Here is a 20,722-nt window from a genome sequence, read left to right as displayed (position 1 = left end):
ATGAGTTTGTTAGAAATTTCTGCCTTTCTGTTTGGTAGTTTAGGGCTCAAGAGAAAATTTAACCAAATTATTTTTTATAATATATGTTTATCACATTTCTTTATATGGTGGTAACATTTTCTATTACTTTAGAAGTGCCTTTTTGAACAAAAATACAGGTAGTAGTATAACTAGAAGGATGTGATTCATAAATCATTATATAAATATTACGCATGCCCTTAGATTTAAATTCTACTTTAAGGGCTTATTATAATGATGTTATAATGTAGCCAAGTTCCTTTGTTCAGAAAAGATTTGTCCTTTAACTTGACTTTTTAGTGAAAATATATAAATTGTTCCATTCATTTAAAATGTAGAATCAAGTTTATTTACATGTATATTCTATGTACCTGATAGTATAAAATATAAAATTTCTGCCATGTTTTGTTAGAGAATAATATATAATTTCTCTTGAAGTGATCCATTAATTTCTATTTTTTCGTATCATTGGTTTTGAGATTTCTACAGGCACTTTCTCACTATGTGATTTATCTGAATCACTATGCGATTTATATTTATTTATTCAGATACCTTTTTCAAAATTGTATTGATTTATCATCCATGCTGTTTGAATACATTCTTTGTTGATATATAAAGCTTCTTTGTTAGTTCTGGCTCAAGAGGAACCACAGGAGAGAGCTTTGAAACTTTAAATTTAATTTATTAAGCCGACATCTGTTAAAACACCTGCTGTAGTGAGTCCTGCTGGATGTCTGGAATAAACAACAAGAAGGACGTGATTAGTGATTGTAGACAACCCGCATTCTGGAAGGGGCAAAACTGATGACAGCATAATGATTGGGATGTGCTCTCTGCCCTTGAGGAGTTCTAGGACCAACAGGGAAGAAGGCAATGGCACCCCACTCCAGTACTCTTACCTGGAAAATCCCATGGATGGAGGAGCTTGGTAGGCTGCAGTCCATGGAGTTGCTAAGAGTCGGACACAACTGAGCGACTTCCCTTTCACTTTTCACTTTCATGCATTGGAGAAAGAAATGGCAACCCACTCCAGTGTTCTTGCCTGGAGAATCCCAGGGACAGGGGAGCCTGGTGTGCTGCCATCTGTGGGGTCGCACAGAGTCAAACAGAACTGAAGCGACTTAGCAGCAGCAGCAGGACCAACAGAGAATGAAAATGTCAAAAAACAGTTTATTTCAAAACTCAGGGGATTGGTCTGTTTAAGAGAAATAATATTTCAGCCTTTATTTTCTGTTTTTAGTTGTGATGAAATTTACATATTCCATTTCTATGCCCTGTGTGTCTATTGCCTTATTTCTTCTTGGTCCCTGTAAGATTCTTAAGAAGTACTTAGAGCAGTTGAACTGCTTAATTCACTGTGCCGAGCTATTTGTACGCCTTTCTGCTAGGTCTTAGGGGCGAGAGTTATTTGTAGTGCCTACACTCATGGATCTTATTAACTGTAATTTGAGGTAGGCCTTGAGACAGAGTTGCAAACCAAAGATTCCAGGGTAGTTGTGGTAAGAGCTTGGTAGGAGGTGTGGTTAGTGTGTTAGGGACCTCAGGAGAGGAGCACCCAGAATAAGCTGGGGGATCATGCAGTGCTTCCCAAAGGAGGGTTTTGAAGGAGGAAAGAAAGAATTAACTAGAAATACAGAGTTGGCTTCTTGTCATTTAAATAGCAGCTATAACATCACTTCCTTGGAAACTCCTGTATGTTGTTTACCCACCAGTGTCTAAAAAATTTAAGTATGTTGACTTCGATGGCATCTACATAATTTACTGGGAAAATTGGCCATGAGGAAGTTAGGCACAGTCAGTTCTTCTCTCAATCAAGGAATCTATAGCAAGCTGTTTGCCTTCATTTGGATGGTATATTTTTATGTTGATCATTAGTCCATTTTAACTTTAAACCTTTCTTTGTTTATTTTTCTATCATTATAGCTGAATGTTTATGTATTTAACGGAGATAATCTTTCTGGAGTACCTGGTGATGTATCTTTGGTCAATAAATTGGTTTTTCTCTCCTAATCTTTTCTTATCATGGTTCCAGATAAGAGAGTAGGGTAAAAGCCTCTTCAGAGGGGATATTCCTTTGAGACTTAAAAGGGAAACAAAAGACAGCCCTTCCAGGTGCCAAAGAAATGTGGATTGAAGAGCAGAGTTAAGGCAGGCAAGTCCTGACATTCTCTTCCCCGCACCCCTCCCACCACCATAAAAGTGAAAGTTACTCAGTCCTGTCCGACTCTTTGTGACCCCATGGACTGTACAGCCCATGGAATTCTCCAGGCCAGAATACTAGAGTGGGTAGCCTTTCCCTTCTCCAGAGGATCTTCCCAGCCCAGGGACCGAACCCAGGTCTCCTGCATTGCAGGCGGATTCTTTACCAACTGAGATATCAAGGAAGCCCTTCCCACCACCATGGGGATCTGGAATTCTGGGTTTGGGGGACACTGAGTTGCAGGTGAAGCCAAAAGTGAAGGATGCTTATGCCCCCATTCCCCTCTTGAAACTCAGGGAGGAAACTGCCTTGCAAAGTTACCTCAACACAGTAGAAGCAGTGACAGCAGAGTAAATTGTGGCATGATGTGGTTAGCTGGAGAGAGGATGCCTGGGCCTCCTTCAGCTTGTGAGTGTCTTCTGAGGAATCCCAAAGGTATCACCCACTCCAGGTAACTAGGTTGAGAGTTAGCAAACCTGTCAGTGGGGATGCTGTGTTGAGGGGCAGGCTGATATCAGCACTCTAGTTGTTGGCCAGGTAGCAGTCATACATGAGATTGCAGAGTATAGATGGCTTTACCTATTAAAGCTGAGAAGGAGACAACCAACCAGGCCAGACCCCTGGGCTCTAAGCCAAGAGCACATCCCTGAGCCCGCAGCCTACATGGGGTCCAGCATTAGCGTCTGGCCAGTGTCTGGGGTCCAGACGTATAAGGAACTTTGTCTTGGGGACCATAGAGCCCCAGGGGGCAGCACAAGGGCCAGTACATGTGTATCTGTGAGTCTTTCCTTTCCCACAGTCAAGTTACAAAACCCCATCCACATCCATATACCCAGCTGCCATCTTCGTAGAAGCAGGGAGAAAATCTGAACAGAGAAACTGAGTGTTTACCTGAAGAAAACTATAAACCACCTTACCTGTTCCCTGAGAAACCTGTATTCAGGTCAAGAAGCAACAGTTAGAACCAGACATAGAACAATGAACTGGTTCTAAATTGGGAAAGGAGTACATCAAGGCTGTATATTGTCACCTTGCTTATTTAACTTATATGCAGAGTACATCATGTGACATGCCGAGCTGGATGAAGCACAAGCTGGAATCAGGATTGCCGGGAGAAATATCAATAACCTCAGATACACAGATGACACCACCCTTATGGCAGAAAGTGAAGATGAACTAAAGAGCCTCTTGATAAAAGTGAAAGAGGAGAGTGAAAAAGCTGGCTTAAAACTCAACATTCAAAAAACAAAGATCATAGCATCCGGTCCTATCACTTCATGGCAAACAGAAGGGTAAAAAGTAGAAACAATGACAGATTGTATTTTCTTGGGCTCCAAAATTGCTGCAGACAGTGATTGCAGCCATGAAATTAAAAGATGCTTGCTCCTTGGAAGGAAAGCTGTGACAAACCTAGACAGTGTATTAAAAAGCAGAGATGTTACTTTGCTGAGAAAGGTCCATATAGTCAAAGCTATGGTTTTTCCTTTAGTCAGGTACAGATGTGAGAGACAGACTACCAAGAAGGCTGAGCACTGAAGAACTGATGCTTTTGAATTGTCCTGGAGAGAACTCTTGAGAGTCCCTTGGACAGCAAGGAGATCAAACCAGTCCATCCTAAAGGAGATCAACCCTGAATATTCTTTGGAAGGACTGATGCTGAAGCTGAAGCTCTAATACTTGGCCACCTGATGGGAAGAGCTGACTCATTGGAAAATACCCTGATGCTGGGAGGGATTGGGGGCAGGAGGAGAAGCGGGTGACAGAGGATGAGATGGCTGGATGGCATCACCAACTCAGTAGTTGTGAGTTTGAGCAAACTCTGGGAGATAGTGAAGCACAGGGAAGCCTGGCATACTGCAGTCTGTGGGGTTGCAAAGAGTAGGACATGACTTAGCGACTAAATCAACAGCAACTATAAATCAAAAAGGACTGAGCTACTATAACATGCAAGTTAAAGTCAAGGTCAGAGCTTGAAAAGCAAGATTAAATCAGTTGTAGAAAATTGAAGAGCCACGTTTTCTTGGCACATCTTAGATTTAGTCTTAGAGGATATATTTTCGTCATTTAAATTTAAATTTTGCCCACTATTGAACACAGCTTAAATCCAGTGATTGTCTGATTGAGGTTGTAGATTGCCTGCATTTGGCATACCTAATTAATGCTATTTTTGATTATTTGATCACTAGAAGTAGAATTTTCATTTTCTCATTATCTAGTCATTGTTATAAAATGAGCACAAAATGAAATAAAATTGTAACACAATTCTACAGTAACTACAGTACGTACATGATAGTTAATATTTCTAAACTAAAATGCTGTCTGGCAAGCATCATTACAGTGTGCTTTTTGAAACTTCCATTCATTTGCTGACAATACCAAGTCTGAGTTTGGTGTAGCCAAGGTGGTTTGAGAGCATCTGTATATTATGTCTGTAAGTGTGGGCTGTATGAAATCAAGTACATCTCAGATTTTGCATAATCTATAAATAGGGAGCTAAATTGTTTGAAAGTTTACCTCTCCCTTTCTAGTGAAGAGAGTTGCTATTTGCTGTGCTAGAGGGATTAGTGAAAATTGTTCTCTGGGTGCCTCATTTTTCATCTTGATAACATTTTATTAATTACCTAACCTATCATAATAAGTAGGGCAGTCAATTTATATTAGTCTATAACTATGAGGTGAATTATTTTTAAATGATGCATTTAAAATCAACTCTATTGAGGTAAAATTTACATATAAAGAGTGTACCCTATATACAGTAAGAGGTAGCTATTTTAAGTGTACAATTCCTTGTGAACTAGTTTCCTCAGTTCCTCATGGTTACATCCTTAGACATTATCAACCAGTGTGCTTTCAGGTTGATATTGATCCACTAACGCTTATACTGGACCATATTAGAAGTATTTATAAAGGCTTTCTAGGTATGTGGCCTTGTTTACATTTATCAGCTAAATGGTCCTAGGATTTTGCTTTTTATTCTTATATTTGAGACATTCAAACCTCAGCCATCTAGGTGGCTCCAAGTCTCATAGCCTTACTGGTATGTTCACTTGTAATGTTCAAGTAAAAACAGTTCAGGACTTGACTGTGGGAATTCTAGTGTTCTCCTTAAGAATGTGGCTTACGTTTTCAAGAGAGCCTCTCCATTTTCTCTTCCCACTAACCTCATGTTGCTATATCTCACCTCGAGAGACTCTTCCCTTCTCTGTTCCACATCAGCCCAGGCTTTACCCCTCTTCCTTCATTTCCTGGAACGCCACTAATATAAAATGACTGGGAGCATTTGTAGCACGTGTGCCCTGAGGATTTGGGGACCTTGTTACTATATACGACTGTGAGTGGTGTATTAGCTAGTTCTGGGTCTGTGATAATTTCCTTCACTCAGAGTATTTCACAACACACGTTAGATATTAGTAATTATGTGACATATCTGTTTCCATATTATATTTTGCCAGACTAGAGGAAAGCTTACTAGTTTTGTCACAAAATGGAATAGAGGTGATGGTGAAGGAGAGCAATCCTTGTTGCAGGTGGATAAATGAATCAATAAATAATAACGTTTTAGTTTAGTAAACCTTCTGATGTAACTTGATAAATACTGGCAACCTAGTAACTGCAGTAATTTTATAGCAATGCTGTGGAAGAATTTTTTTAACAAAAGAAAGTGATATTGGTTTTGCAGTGCCTTTTCAAGATCTGTAGGAGGCCAGAGTAGCCAAATAGCAAAAGAGATTTTTAATCAAGACAGTATAATTCTGAACTTAAAGAGCTTGTTTCAATTCCTGCCTGCTAAAGGACTTCTGGACAGAGCCAGATAAAATTTTGAAGGCTCTATGTTCTTTCATTATCCTCATTTTTAAAAACTTTCTGAAGAAAGAAGGAAACAGATATATCTTAATAAGTCTCCCAGGGATACACTGTCCTTAAAAAGCATAAACATGTATATTTGTATTTTGTGTTTTTAAGTTTGTTGCTTGAGTTCCTTATATATCAAGGAATATCTTTTATTCTTTTTATAATTATGGTAGGAAAAGGTGTTTTTCTCTGTTAAGCTGTAGTGAAATTAGTAAATGATGTCCAAATAGATGGATGACATGGGCCGGCAAGATGTGAGGTTTAAATACATTATGCAGTACGACATTTGCACTAGATCTTTCTCTCTTGCTCAGCATACTTTTAGACCAGTCATACATTTATTTGTCACCTACACACTTGCAGTCCTGTGGTAGAATCAGATAAATATGTGAAGATGTCACTTTAATACAAGTTACGAAGGAGAGGTGTCTACTCAGAGAGCATTTGGGGCTTCAGATGTAGTCACGGGGCTATAGGAAGACTTCCTTAAGGAAGTGACAATTGAGCTAAGGCCTAAGGGATAGGGTTGAATGGCGCAGGGAGGGCCAAGGTTTTAGGAGGAAAGGGAACAGCCTCAATAGCAGGAGAGATCATGGTAAGGATGGCGAGGGCTCAGCAAGAAAGGGAGACCAAAGAAGAAGAGGTTGGGGACCATTCCCTGCTGACCAGGTAAAAGAGCTTTGATGTGGTCCTTAGGGCACGGGGGTTTGGGAAGAGTCTTTTAAGGGCAGTTAATCAGATTTTTCTTTGCAAATGAAGAGCCTGTTGCTGAGTGGCAGACATATTAAAAATGTTAGGAAGTTAGGCAGTACCCTGGGTGGGAATTCGAAAGGCTCCAACTAGGATGGGAGTGTTCAGGTAGAGAACAGTGGACCAATTTGAAAAAGATTTAGGAGACAAAAATCAACAGTACTTGGTAATAACCTGGATGTACTGGGGATTGCAGACAAGGGAGATGGAAAGAGTGGGCCTTAATTTCTGGCTAGGGTTCACTGAGATATGGGACAGGAGGCAGGACCAGGTTCAGAGGGGGAAGATGAGGGCATGGTTAGGCATACTGTCTAAATACTTTACATTCATTTATTCTCATTTTACATCTCAATAAAGATTTATAGGGGGCAGATCCAGCCCATAGTGGGTAGAAGGGATTTGATGTTTTATTGGAAACAAATGAGATAATAGATTTTGTTATGTAGGAGTTTTATTACTGACTTGACTTGAAGGCAGTTGTTTTATAGAAGACTTTTTCTTTGTAAGATCCCACTTCCCACATCTTCCTTTCTTGGCTGCATGCTTTCTCGTGTTCTTGATGATGTATTCATATCTTCATAAGACTATCCTCTTTTTAGAGCCTGAGCATGGGAGTTTTCCTTGTAATGCTTTTTAAAATGTAAGAGTTCTTAGCAACAAAAAATAATGTTTTTATTTATCTTTTGATAGTTCACTATATGATGTTTAATGGAACCATATTGCAAAAGTTATTATAAAAATAATTGTTTTATGAAAATTAAATGAATGTAGACATTTTAGTACCTTGATTAATACCTTTAATAATTTTTGAAAAATTAATCTTTTAATCATCCCATTTTCAACTAAAATTTCTTTTCACAGTGTATTAGTCTTTTTCAAAGCTTTACCTGATCTCAACAAGTGGTCAGGCTCTTTTTTAAGGGAAATGCTTCTAGTGGACTATCACAAAACCATTACAATGAATAAAACTAAAGCAAGGTTTCTCAACATCAGTACTTTTGACATTTGGGGCCAGATAATTCTTTGTGGTGGAGACTGTCCTGTGCATTGTAGAGTGTTTAGCAGAATCCGTAGCTTTTAACCACTAGATGCTAATAGGAAGTGTATGCTGCAGTCCATGGGGTTGCAAAGAATCAGACACGATGTAGCAACTGAACAACAACGACAATCCCCAACCCTGTTGTGACAACCAGAAGTGTCTGCAGACATTACCAGATGTCCCCTTGGGGCACAGTTATCCCCAGGTGGCTAGATTTATGTTTAAATCTCAACTATACCATGTTGTACTTAAAAAAAAAAGAACTGTTACAAAAGGGTGTGTAAAATAACATGCCAGTTATGATTTTTAATGTACAAAATAGTAAATTTGCTTATGGATGAATTCATTGGTAGTAATAAAAATGTGTCTGGGAATGGTACATTCCAACTTTAGGATGGCAGTTACCTCTGGAGAGAGAAGGAATGGGCATGAACAAAGATTTATGATATTTCACATTTCAGAAAGAGAGCAAAGCAAATTAAACCAACATATTATCAACTTAAATCTCAAAGTGGAAGACATTTTTTCTTTATATTTACATGATCAATCATTTTAAACTTCTGTGGCATATCATATAACATTCACTGTACTTCTTTTGTCAAAAATTTTTACTTACTGTCATGCATTATTACACACTAGGATGTAAGTGTTTGTACAAATGAGATGCTTCACTTACTCACTCATGTTAAACTTAGGATGCCACATGAAAAAAAACCTCACATAAAGTTGGGGCCCAACAAACAGTTCTTAGCTGACTAAAATACACACCTGAGTATTAATCTTTCTTGATTACGTCTGAAATACTTAAATTTAGTAGTTAATCTAACTTTTAGTATTGGCAGACTATGGTAGTTTATACATATTAATAATAAACACAAGTCAAGGAAAGATCTCTGAGGGATTCCTTGGAGAACAGTCTGATTTTTATCATTGCATATCCTGGATAATGTTTTGTATTTCTGTTAAATGCTCCATTGTATCTACTTGCCATGGAATGTATCCTGTGCATGAATTTACTCCCATTTTATAATTTTGCCCATAATGTAAAAGTAACTTAAATAATTTGTCTAAGATTCTGTTAAATAAAAGTCTGAATATAGATAAAGATGGAAATATATGAAATATTTGCACATACTTTTAGATGTATAAATATTAGAACAGACTTTAGACAACTATTTGAAAAGTTTTGTTGCTGCTCGCATTTTGAGAAAATACAGAAGAGAAATAAGCATACCTCCCTAGAAGTGAGAGAGAGAGCATGTGTGTGTGTTTCAGAACATATCCTTTTCAACAATAGAATTTATATATATGACTTGCAGTGGCAAATAGCATTGCCATAGATGAGAAATGGCCTCCAGAATCAATCTTCCTAGGTTTAAAATTTTAGCCTTATTACTTCTTAGTTGTATGATCTTGGGGCAAATTATGGCACCTCCTAAAATTCAGTACATTTTCATCTATACAATGAACATGTTGATAAGATTCTCTTCAGAGAATCTTGATTTAATTTGAAAATTAAATGAGTTAATACATGGAAAACACAGGGCCTGGCACAAAAGTTCTTAAGAATAGTAAAATAAAGCTGACTTTGTAAAGTTACCATATCTATCTATAAGGTGATAATATTTATGTTTATAGGATTTTGCTTCTGCTGAAGAATCACATCAGTGTTTGAAAGCACTTAGTGTGGTCTTTGCATACCAAATACAGAGTGAAATATTTTAAAATACTTGTCAAGTTGTAATTTCTCCCAAGGAAGGGCTTCCTCAGAGAATAGAGAATGAATTGTAGAGTATAATCTTTGGAATGGTTTAATCCATGAATAGCAGAGTAAAATAAAATCGTTATTTTTCTGTTCTGTTTCATAATGCGTGTTGGATATTCTAAACTAGAGCACAACATTTAAAACGATGACTCCTCCTACTTCCTTATAACTGCGTGATTGGCTTAGAGAATTTACTGCTCCAAAGCGTAATTAAATCAAGTTATGTAACTGCATTTAAAATAACTTAGTAAATTTATGATCATTAATACCAATCAGTTACTTTTGCCAACATCTTAAGAAGGGACAATTGATTCTGGGAATAAACCAATGACTCAGGAGCTTTAGACAGGCAGTAGCAGAAGTGAGTTTTGATTACAAGTTTCTGTGTTCAGTATGGTTGTTCACTGATGGATGCATGGTTTTTATGGGGTGGAAGATCATGAGAATACAGGAAGAAATATAAGCGCTAGAGGTATTTTTTTTTAATTTGTTACTACTTTAAAAATTTATTTTTCATTCTCTTTTTTTCCAATTGTGGAAATTTATTCTGGAAAATGTTAAATGCCTTCATTTAGCTTGTTTACTCATGAATATAGTAGTACAATTCAGGAGCCTCTATCTTTTTGCATTCCAAAGTAATATAATTTCAATTTTGAGACAAAATTAAGAGTGAGGCATGGAATGATCATTAGTGTTTACTTACATATTTTATGATATCCTTAGTTTGTTTAAAATATGAGCTCTTAAGTAACTCCTTGTTTAAACAAAAAAGACGTTAAAACAAGTAGCAGATATGCCTTACTAACTATAGCTGGTGACATTCTCTTGCAGATGTTGTGGGGGCAATGCCTTGCTTTTTTGAATAAATTGAATTTAAAACACAGTTCTTCAGAGTTTTCACTTATTTTTTCTTTGTCTACATCTATGTTATATGTAACATCTCAAGGTGGTGGCATGAAGATATTTAAAAACAAAACCATAAACTTGTAAAAGTTCTGTAAATTAAGAAACTAAACATCAGAGATCATTAGCAAATTCCAGGGAGATTGTTTGAAAAATTCATTCTATCTATTTTATTTTCTGAACCAGAATATGGCAAAGTATCCAAAAGGAATAGGAAAAGACTTGGATCATCATCAGCATCTATATTGCCAGTCTTTTCCACATCAGCATCTATATTGCCAGATCTTTTCTGAGACAAAATGCCTCAGATACAGAAGGGCAAGAGGTAGAGATGGATTTGAAGCAGCATTTTGTATCCTAGGATGCACAGACCCCATGACAAGGTGTGGTGAAGGTGAATTAGTAGGAGTAGGATGTGCTAGGAAGTGTGGGCTCAGCAAACAGCTTATTCAGAGAACTTTGCCCAAGTGGCCCAGCCTCAGACCAGCCAACCCAACACGAAGAATGTTTACTAAGAATCCAGGTTTCAAATTGGGCCTGGGTACATCAATCTGCCTTTGAAATGCAGGTTGCTAAAAAGTCCAACTACCTTTTTTGCTGCCTGACACCAAGCCTGGTGGATCTCTTCCTGTCTTAGTGAGGATGAGTTATAAATGGGAGTGAGGCTGTGCTTATGAAAAGTCATGGATAGATAAAATACTGCTCTGAAGATTTAAGAGCAACACATAGTTCTGAAGATAATGTTTTTGGTAACAAGCAGGTGAAGTTGTCTCCTAAAGGAGAGCCAGGAGGATATGGCCTCTATCGTGGCAATGAGCTGACATGAGGCAAAAAGTGCAGACATTGGCTGAAATAAGGACCGATGAGAAACCCAAAAGGAAGGAAAGAAAAGAACAAAACCGATAGGGCAGTTTTGATTAATTCACTCATGAAATAGTCATTCATGAAATATTTATTGAAAACCTACCATGTGCCTGCCATTCTAGACACTTAGGACGCAATAGTGAATGAAACACATAAAGCAGTTACGAAAAGTTCAGCCTTAAAGTTACAAGGTTTCTAATGGGAACTTTAGACATATAGGAGTAGAAACAATATTTAAGGTTGTTAGAAGAAAACTTTTCTAAGTTCTTTTATTTCCAGGTAATATTAGTTCAGAAACAAACCTCTGTGATCTCATTGGTACCTAAAGATTTTTTAATGATTGTATTTAGTGTTGGCTGTGGTTGTAGAGTGGGTTCTCGTGCTGCTGAAAAGAACTGTAAAATAATATATTTTTGGATATATCAGTTCATACCCCTTGACCTATTGTTATAGAATTCTCAGTTACAGAATTTGCTTTATGGAAATGAAGATGCAGATGTTGAAGTATGTTCATTGGTAGACTGGTTAAATAACCATCTATTAAAAATAATGGTTTTAAAAAGTAATGACAGGTCAGAATATTCCATGTATAATATCAAGTGAATTAAAAGCAACATACAACACAGTATATGTGTGCTCAGGTTCTTCCAGCTTGAGAAAAATTTACTGGAAGAAAATATTATTAAGTATTATTAGGAAGGGTTATATAGTTTTTTATTTCTTTTTATACTCTTATATCCCTTTATATTCTTCTATATGAGTTCATATTAGTTTTATAAGTAGTATGAATAAAAATGTTAAATTTTTCCAGCATCTTCTCTTAATTGTGTGTGTTTTCCACCATACATTGAATTGACTTTATGTAGAAAACTTCCATTTGTTTGACTTTGTTCTGTAAGTAAATACAAAACCCATATTGAGTGTGTGTGTGTGTGTGTGTGTGTTGAGGCGAAAGAGGATTTTTGTGGTATTGATGAAAGGATAAATAAAAGAAGAAACATTTCATTTTATTTGATTCCCCCCCTTCAGGCAACTGTTTTATACTGTAAATTCTATTTATGAGATTACCAGGGGGGAAAATCTGATGAATTTCTTTCTTCAAGATGGTGGCAGTCATAAATTTAAATATGTAGTCATATCAGTGGGCAGTTTTGAACTAAGCAAGACCTTTTATAAAATCAAACAAAGCTTTAACACTTAGGACGCAACAAAAACATGTGCACTATAGGATGAAATGCTACACTCAGTTGAAATGTGGGCAGTTGGCCTCTCTTCCTGGATGCCATCCTGCTGCCCCTTTCTTTGTGCTGTGAGCAGTTTTCTCGTAGGGTTTTGTACTTTCCCTTAGGCTGTAGGTGGGTTGCTAGCTGGAGCCATTTGAAAAGGAGCAGGGTAAGAAAACAATGTTGGTGTATTAAGAGAGAGTAGCATACCTAGCAGAGTTACCTGGTACCTCTGTTAATATTCTAGGTGATCATCCTCCACATCACTTTTGACTTTGCAGTTTTTCTTTCTCAATAATGAAACCATTACAGTATCAAAAAGTACCTGGACAGCTGAGTTTAAATCAGAAGGTCTGCCGATATACAAATAAATTGTATCCCCAAAGCTCTCTGTACTCTACATTCTGTTTCTCCTGTAAAAAAACAAAAACATAATAACCTTAATAAGAATCTTTTTCCTCAGTAGCCTATAGTACTTTCAGATAATTTTCCCCCTGTAACACAATTATGAAAGCTGGTATTTTCTACTATTTTCAACGGACAGGTGAGAAACAGGGTTTGATTTACAGACATGGTTATGGCTCAGGGTTTGTTTTTCACCATAATGGTCACTTTTTAAAATTTTATTTTTTTCTCCCTACTTTTATGATTCCCTTTGCCTTTATAAGGAACCTAGGAGAAAAGCATGTATTTTGGATAAGTTAATGATTTTGTACCCTTCTGATTATTGCCTCATATTGTGTCTGTTTTTGTTTTGATGCAGGGACAAAGTTTTATAAAAGGTTTGCTCTTACAGATCTGAAAGTATCCCTACTTAGAGTAGAAAAGAGCAGGCCTGAATTATCCAGACCTTTTTATATGACATGTTGACTTTGAAGAATCTATATATTATTTTGCCAAAAGCTTTTTTATTCCTTTTATAGGCTAGAATATTAGACATGAATTATTTAGCGTAGTTATACTTAATCCTTAGCATTTCCATTTCCTTTTTAGCCTTTTTCTTCTCTTCCAGCCAAAAAAAAACAAAAAAAAAAAAGAGAAGAACTTGTGATGTTTCAGTTGAAAGTAGGGTTCTTCTCACCAACTACTTCTGTTAATTCAGGAGGGCTAAATAAAGGCAGGGGGATGTTAATGATTGGTATTTGGTGGCAAATATTTATCCACTTTGGATTTGAAATGGGTGTCAGTGGGGAGGAGCTGGTGAATAACTAGATAGATTAGGAAGATAGATTTGTTAGGAAGACATAAGTGAAAGGAGGAGACTTGGAAGAGGTATTCTGCTACCAGCAACTACCAAGTATTATAGAAGTTTTTTCTCTGATCTGAGAAACCCAATGAAATGTGTCCCTGGGTTTCAGACGGAGAAGGCAATGGCACCCCACTCCAGTACTCTTGCCTGGAAAATCCCGTGGATGGAGGAGCCTGGTAGGCTGCAGTCCATGGGGTCGCTAAGAGTCAGATACGACTGAGCAACTTTACTTTCACTTTTCACTTTCAGGCATTGGAGAAGGAAATGGCAACCCACTCCAATGTTCTTGCCTGGAGAATCCCAGAGGCGGGGGAGCCTGGTGGGCTGCAGTCCATGGAGTTGCTAACAGTCAGATACAACTGAGTGACTTCACTTTCTGGGTTTCAGAGGGCAATATAGATGTTGTCTATTGTCATCCATCCTGCTATTTTTGCATTGCCTCAAGACATTGGCGCTGCTGGTTCATTCATGTTCAGCCAGATCAGCCCTTGGTCCCCTAGCCTCTTCCCATTCTCCTTTTCCTTCCCTGACAATGCCTGCAGGGTAGTAAGAAAGACAATTTTGGAACTGAGAAATGAGGGACTGGGGACAAGGAGGATTTATTTTTTGTGCTCTAAGTTCTTGCTACTCTGTTTCAGAATATACCTCCAGACAGTTGGGATTCCCAGTTTGAAAAACTCTAGAGAATGACTTTTCTTCTGCCTCTTTTCCTTTGCAGGAAACGCATGAAATTGTGGCAATCAAGAAATTCAAGGACAGTGAAGGTATATATATCTTTTTTTTTCTTTCTGTATTTGGTTTTTGTGAATCGAATATGGAAGAGATGAAATCTAGCTGATTAGACTCTGTTCCTTAGATTTTAGAGTCTCAATATCAGAAAGTATAATAAATATATCTTATTGATCATCATGCTTTGCTTTGAAACATCTAGTTCCTCTTGTGTGAATATTTTCAAATCTTATGATATCAGAAAATTCACTTTGTGTTTTAAAGAGACAGCATTGGAAATCTTGCTTCAAATGCTGGACAGAAGACATGCTATTTACACTGTTTCCACACACTAACAGTTTAAAATGAGAAAACTTATTTGAAATAAATACTTCTGGGTTCATCCAAGTAGTGAGCGCTGTGTTAAAGGCTTTGGTATTGGTTACTGTGATCTCTGCTTCCTAGTCAGATAGAAATACAAAGATAAGTAGTATGTAGACAGTACAGAGGGAATGGTTTTATATTTAGAATAACTTGTTAGGAAAAGAAAAGCTTTTCAAGAAGAAATGCCATACTTGGAGGCTTTGGTCACACATACAGACCATTTCAAATGGAGTATTAAATTTGCCCTATACTGGGCAAGAAGGTTTAAAATAAAAGTTAACAACAACAACAACAACAAAAATAGTGTACCCAGTGAAAGTAATGTACAGGAGAAAAAATAAAGCATTTCATTAGGCCATTAGGTTTTAAATCCAGACTATTATTGGCCATACAAATACAGCCAAGTAGTAAAACTGACTCCAAAGAGAGACGTGGCCTCTAAGAAGATCCAGGTAGCATTTTTTTTTAGTTTTTTTGACAGAGACTCCAAGCAGAAATATTTTTTACCTCCTAATACAGTGTTCTCATACATAATATCATACATATATAACTGAAGGAAAAGTTTCACAAGGTTATTAATTAATGTGAGGTTCTTCATTTTCTGTTCTTTCTTGCTCATATAAATTCATACAAGTACCTATTTTGGCATCAAATATTTTGATTTCACCATTAATGAGTCACAGCCTGCCATTTGAAAACTAGTGCTACAGGAGTGAGAGATCCCACCATAGCATCAACCGATCATATCTAGTTGGAAGCGTGACAGTAGCATTCATAGCCTACCTTCATCAGCACACAGCGACTGTGTACTGTCAGATACCAGCCTCTGTATTTGTGAACATTCACCACCCCTACCTTAAAGACTTAGCAAACATTAAATAACAAATGGGCCTCACTAACAATTCCTAGGGTAGAGACAGTAGTATTTGATGTAACCCAGCTCTGATGTGCTGGTTATGTGGAGCACATGCACGTCAGCTGGGAATTTTAGCCTTGTCTTGGCAGCCTTAAAGAGCAGGCCAAAAAAAAAAAAAAGTACTTTTAGCTTATTCTTTAAAAACAAAACCCTAAAAAGCCCTACTTCAAATGATATACCTGTAGTCTAATAGGAAGCAATAGCCCCAGGCCAACCCACTAGGAGACCATTGGAAGTGAGCTCTTTGAGCAGTGGCTTTGGGCTAACCACAGGTGGCCAGGAGACAAATGGTGTTCTACCAAAAAGAGTGGTTGCAACAGTAGATCAAAGCATAACCTTTGCCTGCATATAAAAACTTCTGACTGTGCATTCATCTTGTAAGGCACATTGTCGACCATCAGTTACCACCAGAAATAATGTGTCATCAAATTTTTGAAAAGCAGTGCAATCTAGGCCACATATGTCATTGCTTTAAAAAAAATAAATACCCAATTCTTTGTAACCTCTATCCTATAGAATACCAATTCTTAGCTTCAATTAAGTGATATATTTGACCCCACATTAGAGTACCTTCAAATTGGCAATCAGTAGTGTATCTGTTGAAATTCATTGAGCACTGGGGACTTCCTTGGTGGTCCAGTGGTTAAGACGCTGCACTTCCACTGTAGGGGCCTTGGGTTTGATCCCTGGTCAGAGAACTAACAGCACCATGCTGGATGGTGTTGCCAAAAAATAAAAAAATTCACTCAGTACTGAACCAGGTGCTGTAAGATCTATGAAGGTAAATCAGGTCTGGATACTTTCAAGAAGCTTCTGATCCATTAGAATTAAGGCATGTAAATAAAAAGCAGTAAAAGAGTAGAAAGCAGTCAGTGCCTGAATCACTTTGCATAATTTTGAGGTGAGAGAGATTATTTCTAGTTGTGGCATCCCAGGACTGTATTGGTAGTCTAAACATTATGGGAAACATTTGATCAGCTCTTATTTCACTGAGCTGACAAAACACAAATCCACTCTGCTCTCATCTCTGCTGGGCCATTATCAGTTACTATCAGAAGCATGCAGCCCCATCATTTACCCACCTTGCACCTAGACACTTTGTAGGCATGCCTGTACATACTTCTGGACGGATACTTCCTAAATATTTCAGTGATAGAATATGAAAACGTATCCAATTATTCATAACTTCTCAGTTCCAGGCCTATCCTAGGCACACTTTCCTATTATTTCCAGTTCTCGCTGGGAGACCTAACACAATCTTTTCTGTCTTTACCCTTTTCCTCCTGCCAGAGTATTACCGTGCTTAATGGAAAGCAAGGGAACATGTGCAGTTAATACCCTTTTGGAGTGTGAAGTGTACATAGATAGTCTAGTGTTGGTGAGGATGTCCATTCAACCCCTATGTAAACCACTTAATTCTGTATCAGTTTATCATCTTAAATTTTAGTCAAGCTAATTATAATTAAAAATATCGTTTCATGATAATATTGCCCTTATTGTCATATAGCTCCCATGAGTTTCCTTTATTAGTTATCCTGAATATATTCTTTTGATATTATGATACTGACTTTTCTAAATCCAGTATTTAAAAATCTTTGTGAAGGTAATGAAATAATTCTGCAAAAACATAGTTAAACTGAAATGGGATCTGAACCTGGTCTGACCCACATTCAAGCCAATCAAGTATTCTCATGCTGATGGTATCAAGGAATGAGTATATATTATTCTCTGTTAGCTTTAAAAGATTATGATAATGTCTTCTTTTCTTGTTAAATTCATATGTATCCACAAATTTACATAAACCATTTTTTGAGCATCATTTTAAGGTAGACTGCTGTTTAGTTTAAGAAGTTGTTATTATCCTAGGTTATTATTTAAAAGGGAAACCAAAATTTTATAGTAAATAAAAAGTTAAATTGAGAGTTTTAAGTTGAAAAAAAAGAAATTAAAATTATGAAAATAAATTTACTTTATCTCATAGTTAACACAATTTAGATTATAATAGCAACTATGTACTGTTTCTTAGAGAAAAGAATCAAGTGTTATCTTTTGGCAGGGTGGGGCAATTTTTACAATAAAACTATAGGCTAGGTCAATGAATGACTTTCACAATAAAAAGGTCATTAAAAGTATACAAAAGGTTTTGTCACTTCTTTTTTCAGTATTTTCCTGTTTTTTGTTTTTCTTGTCTTCATCCTGTCAGTTTTTTTTTTTTTTTTTTTTTCCTCTCCAGTTAACTGGTATAACTCCATCAGGTCATTTATCAGTGTCTTTGCTATGATTCTCCCTGAGAAACTTTGACACACTGGTGGGAATTAAAAACTCCTGTTAAAAGGAAGGAATGCTTGAGTGAAGACATTTTTATTTGAGATCCTTTCATTTGTTAATATTTTCTATTTTGATGACTTTTGTTTCTTTATTCATCATCATAAATGTGGAGTCTCAGATAATGAATTCTTGATGATAACCCTGAATGATAGTATTATAAATTTGTCTATTAATATAAGTTTCCACAGAGAAACACTTAACTAATAAATACCTAACCAACCAGAAGTCTCCACAGAATTAATTCTGCTCGGTATGTATTTGTATTTTTCTGAGAAGAGAAAAATGATCAGAGACCAAAAAGATACTAGAGATTATTTAGTTAAAAGATACTTTTCAGGCTATGTATAATGATAAATTGAGGCTAATCCTCCTACCCTTCCTATAATTCCAATCTTGTACATTGAGATTTGATGTTCAGATGATAATCTTATATCACTTTTGGATCAGCATTCTCTTATGTGCCAGTGTCTACCATGCTCAATTCTTTAAATAATCCAAGAGCACTAATTTAGATAGCTTTGGACCAGCAAGAATTAAAAACACTGTTTAACCTTTTTTTTTTTTTTAAACTGATGCTTACTCTATGGAATCATAATGAAATTTAGATGAGATATTGTATGTAAAGTACTTAGGACAGTTTGTGGAACCTAATAAAACACTGTTTAACCTTTAATTAAAGAAGTCCTGTGGTCTAAAGTTTATTTTTGACAAACTTTTGAATCATCTGATGTGATAGTACCTTTTGTTTATTCGAACTTTTCAGCCCTTCCTGAATGTACGGGTGATAGAGTGAAGAGAGATCCTCCTCATTTGTCAGTGGGCCTCCATTACATGACAAGGAGGCTGACTTTGAGGGAGTTGTGTAGTAGTCTGTGGTTAAGATAGGATTAAGGCTGTGTCTTTGCTTTTCTATCAAAATTGCTTGCATTTCATATATTGCTCCTGTTTATGGTTTCTATAGATAAATGTTTTACCTTGGAATGGACATAGTTGTTCTTAATCATAAGAAAATGTTTAATTGATCATTCTTTCCTCCAGTTTATGTCATCCTTATTTTTACTCAGACACTAGAAAGTTCTATTCTGATCTCAGAATCAAGGGAACTCTGGCCTCTTATTTTGTATACTTGTACAAAACAAGGGTTCATAATCTTTAAATTCAAGAATCTGATTTCTCTGTAAGAGAGGCCTTGAGACAGACTTTCCAACCCTTGGTTAAACAGATGAATCAGTTCACTAAGTTTGAGCTAGTCATGATTTCACCACAATTATTTTTAATGACCAAAATGGATCTCTTTCAAACTTCAGGGATTCTTCTTGGATTTGGTGAACATTTTGTACCTTTCATGTTTTAATCCATTTCCATTGTGCTTTATCTGGCCTTCATCTCTGAAGATTTAAGAGTTCTCATCATTTTTGGTATATATGACAGCAGCACCACCATTCAAAACCCCCTGGCCATTTTTCTTGCCTCCTGTTGATGTTACCTCTTCAGTCAGGGCATCCAGACTCAAAAAATGGCACCATTATGGTTTTGTACCATGATGGCTTGACTTTTCCCCACAGAGTACGTGTTTAAAGTCCATTTTGGGGTGCCTCTTTGGCTATACAAAAGTGTCAAGTTTGTGATTTCATAAAGTAGGTTATAGTTATTTCTGGACTTCTTTTCCAAGCCCACAGTTCTTTAAAAATAGAGTTACAGAAGAGTTTCTGCTCATCTTTAGATTTTTCTCTTTTCATCATTTATCTTTGCATTTCTTTTGCTCCTGTGATCTTTCTTCTTAAAAATTGTTTTCTTTTACTTTGTGTCTCCCTTCTTGATTTTTACGTGTGTTAACTTTCAGCCTTGCTGGCAAGTTTAGAAATAGGTTAGTTAGTTTGTGGTTTTTTTTTTTAACGTCCTTTTTCTGACCCTACTATTTAGTCATCACTCAGTAGAATTTACAGAACTTTGTCAGAAGCACTGCCTGTACTAAGCTAAACACCCTCCATGGTAATTGATGTCCAGGTCTTTCAGCATGCATATAAGCAGGAATTGCATGGAAGGGCGTTCAGCAGCATCTAGTAGAATGCTAATACTAGTGTACTGCTGAGGAACCACAGCTACTATTTGATTAACTGAGACTAAGACACAGACCCCAGGATCTTCATTGAGCTTTTCTTCCACTGACACTGTGCTGCTTTGACATGTAATGAAGCAGAAACAGTCTAGACCTGAATTTGGGTGTTCAGACTCACTCTCCAAAGCTCACCCACTGCCTTTACACCATGTCACCTCTGTCCCTGTGTTCTACGTGGTATGACATTCCCTTCACTTGCCCTGAGAAAGTTATTATTTCTAGACTTGGTTTCTTCATTTGTGAACTGGAGTGAAAATGAAGTCGCTCAGTCGTGTCTGACTCTTTGTGACCCCATGGACTGTAGCCCACCAGGCTCCTCCATCCATGGGATTTTCCAGGCAAGAATGCTGGAGTGGGTTGCCATTTCCTTCTCCAGGGGATCTTCCCGACCCAGGAATCGAACC

The 20,722-nt window shown here is 37.0% G+C and overlaps 1 protein-coding gene across 1 annotated transcript in view; it reads left to right on the top strand.

Annotated features, from left to right (window-relative positions):
* The window catches only part of CDKL5 (cyclin dependent kinase like 5), a 169,088-nt gene that overhangs the window by 91,776 nt on the left and 56,590 nt on the right, over window positions 1–20,722 (top strand). The window contains exon 4 of the mRNA XM_040266544.1: window positions 14,582–14,627. Coding sequence (XP_040122478.1) covers window positions 14,582–14,627 — 46 coding nt within the window. The remainder of the gene's footprint in view (window positions 1–14,581; window positions 14,628–20,722) is intronic.

The sequence above is a fragment of the Oryx dammah genome, unplaced genomic scaffold, assembly GCF_014754425.2.
Source record: "Oryx dammah isolate SB20612 unplaced genomic scaffold, SCBI_Odam_1.1 HiC_scaffold_23, whole genome shotgun sequence".
Classification (NCBI taxonomy): domain Eukaryota; kingdom Metazoa; phylum Chordata; class Mammalia; order Artiodactyla; family Bovidae; genus Oryx; species Oryx dammah.
The sequence above is the reverse complement of the archived record's forward strand: the minus strand, read 5'-3'. Positions and strand labels throughout refer to the sequence as shown.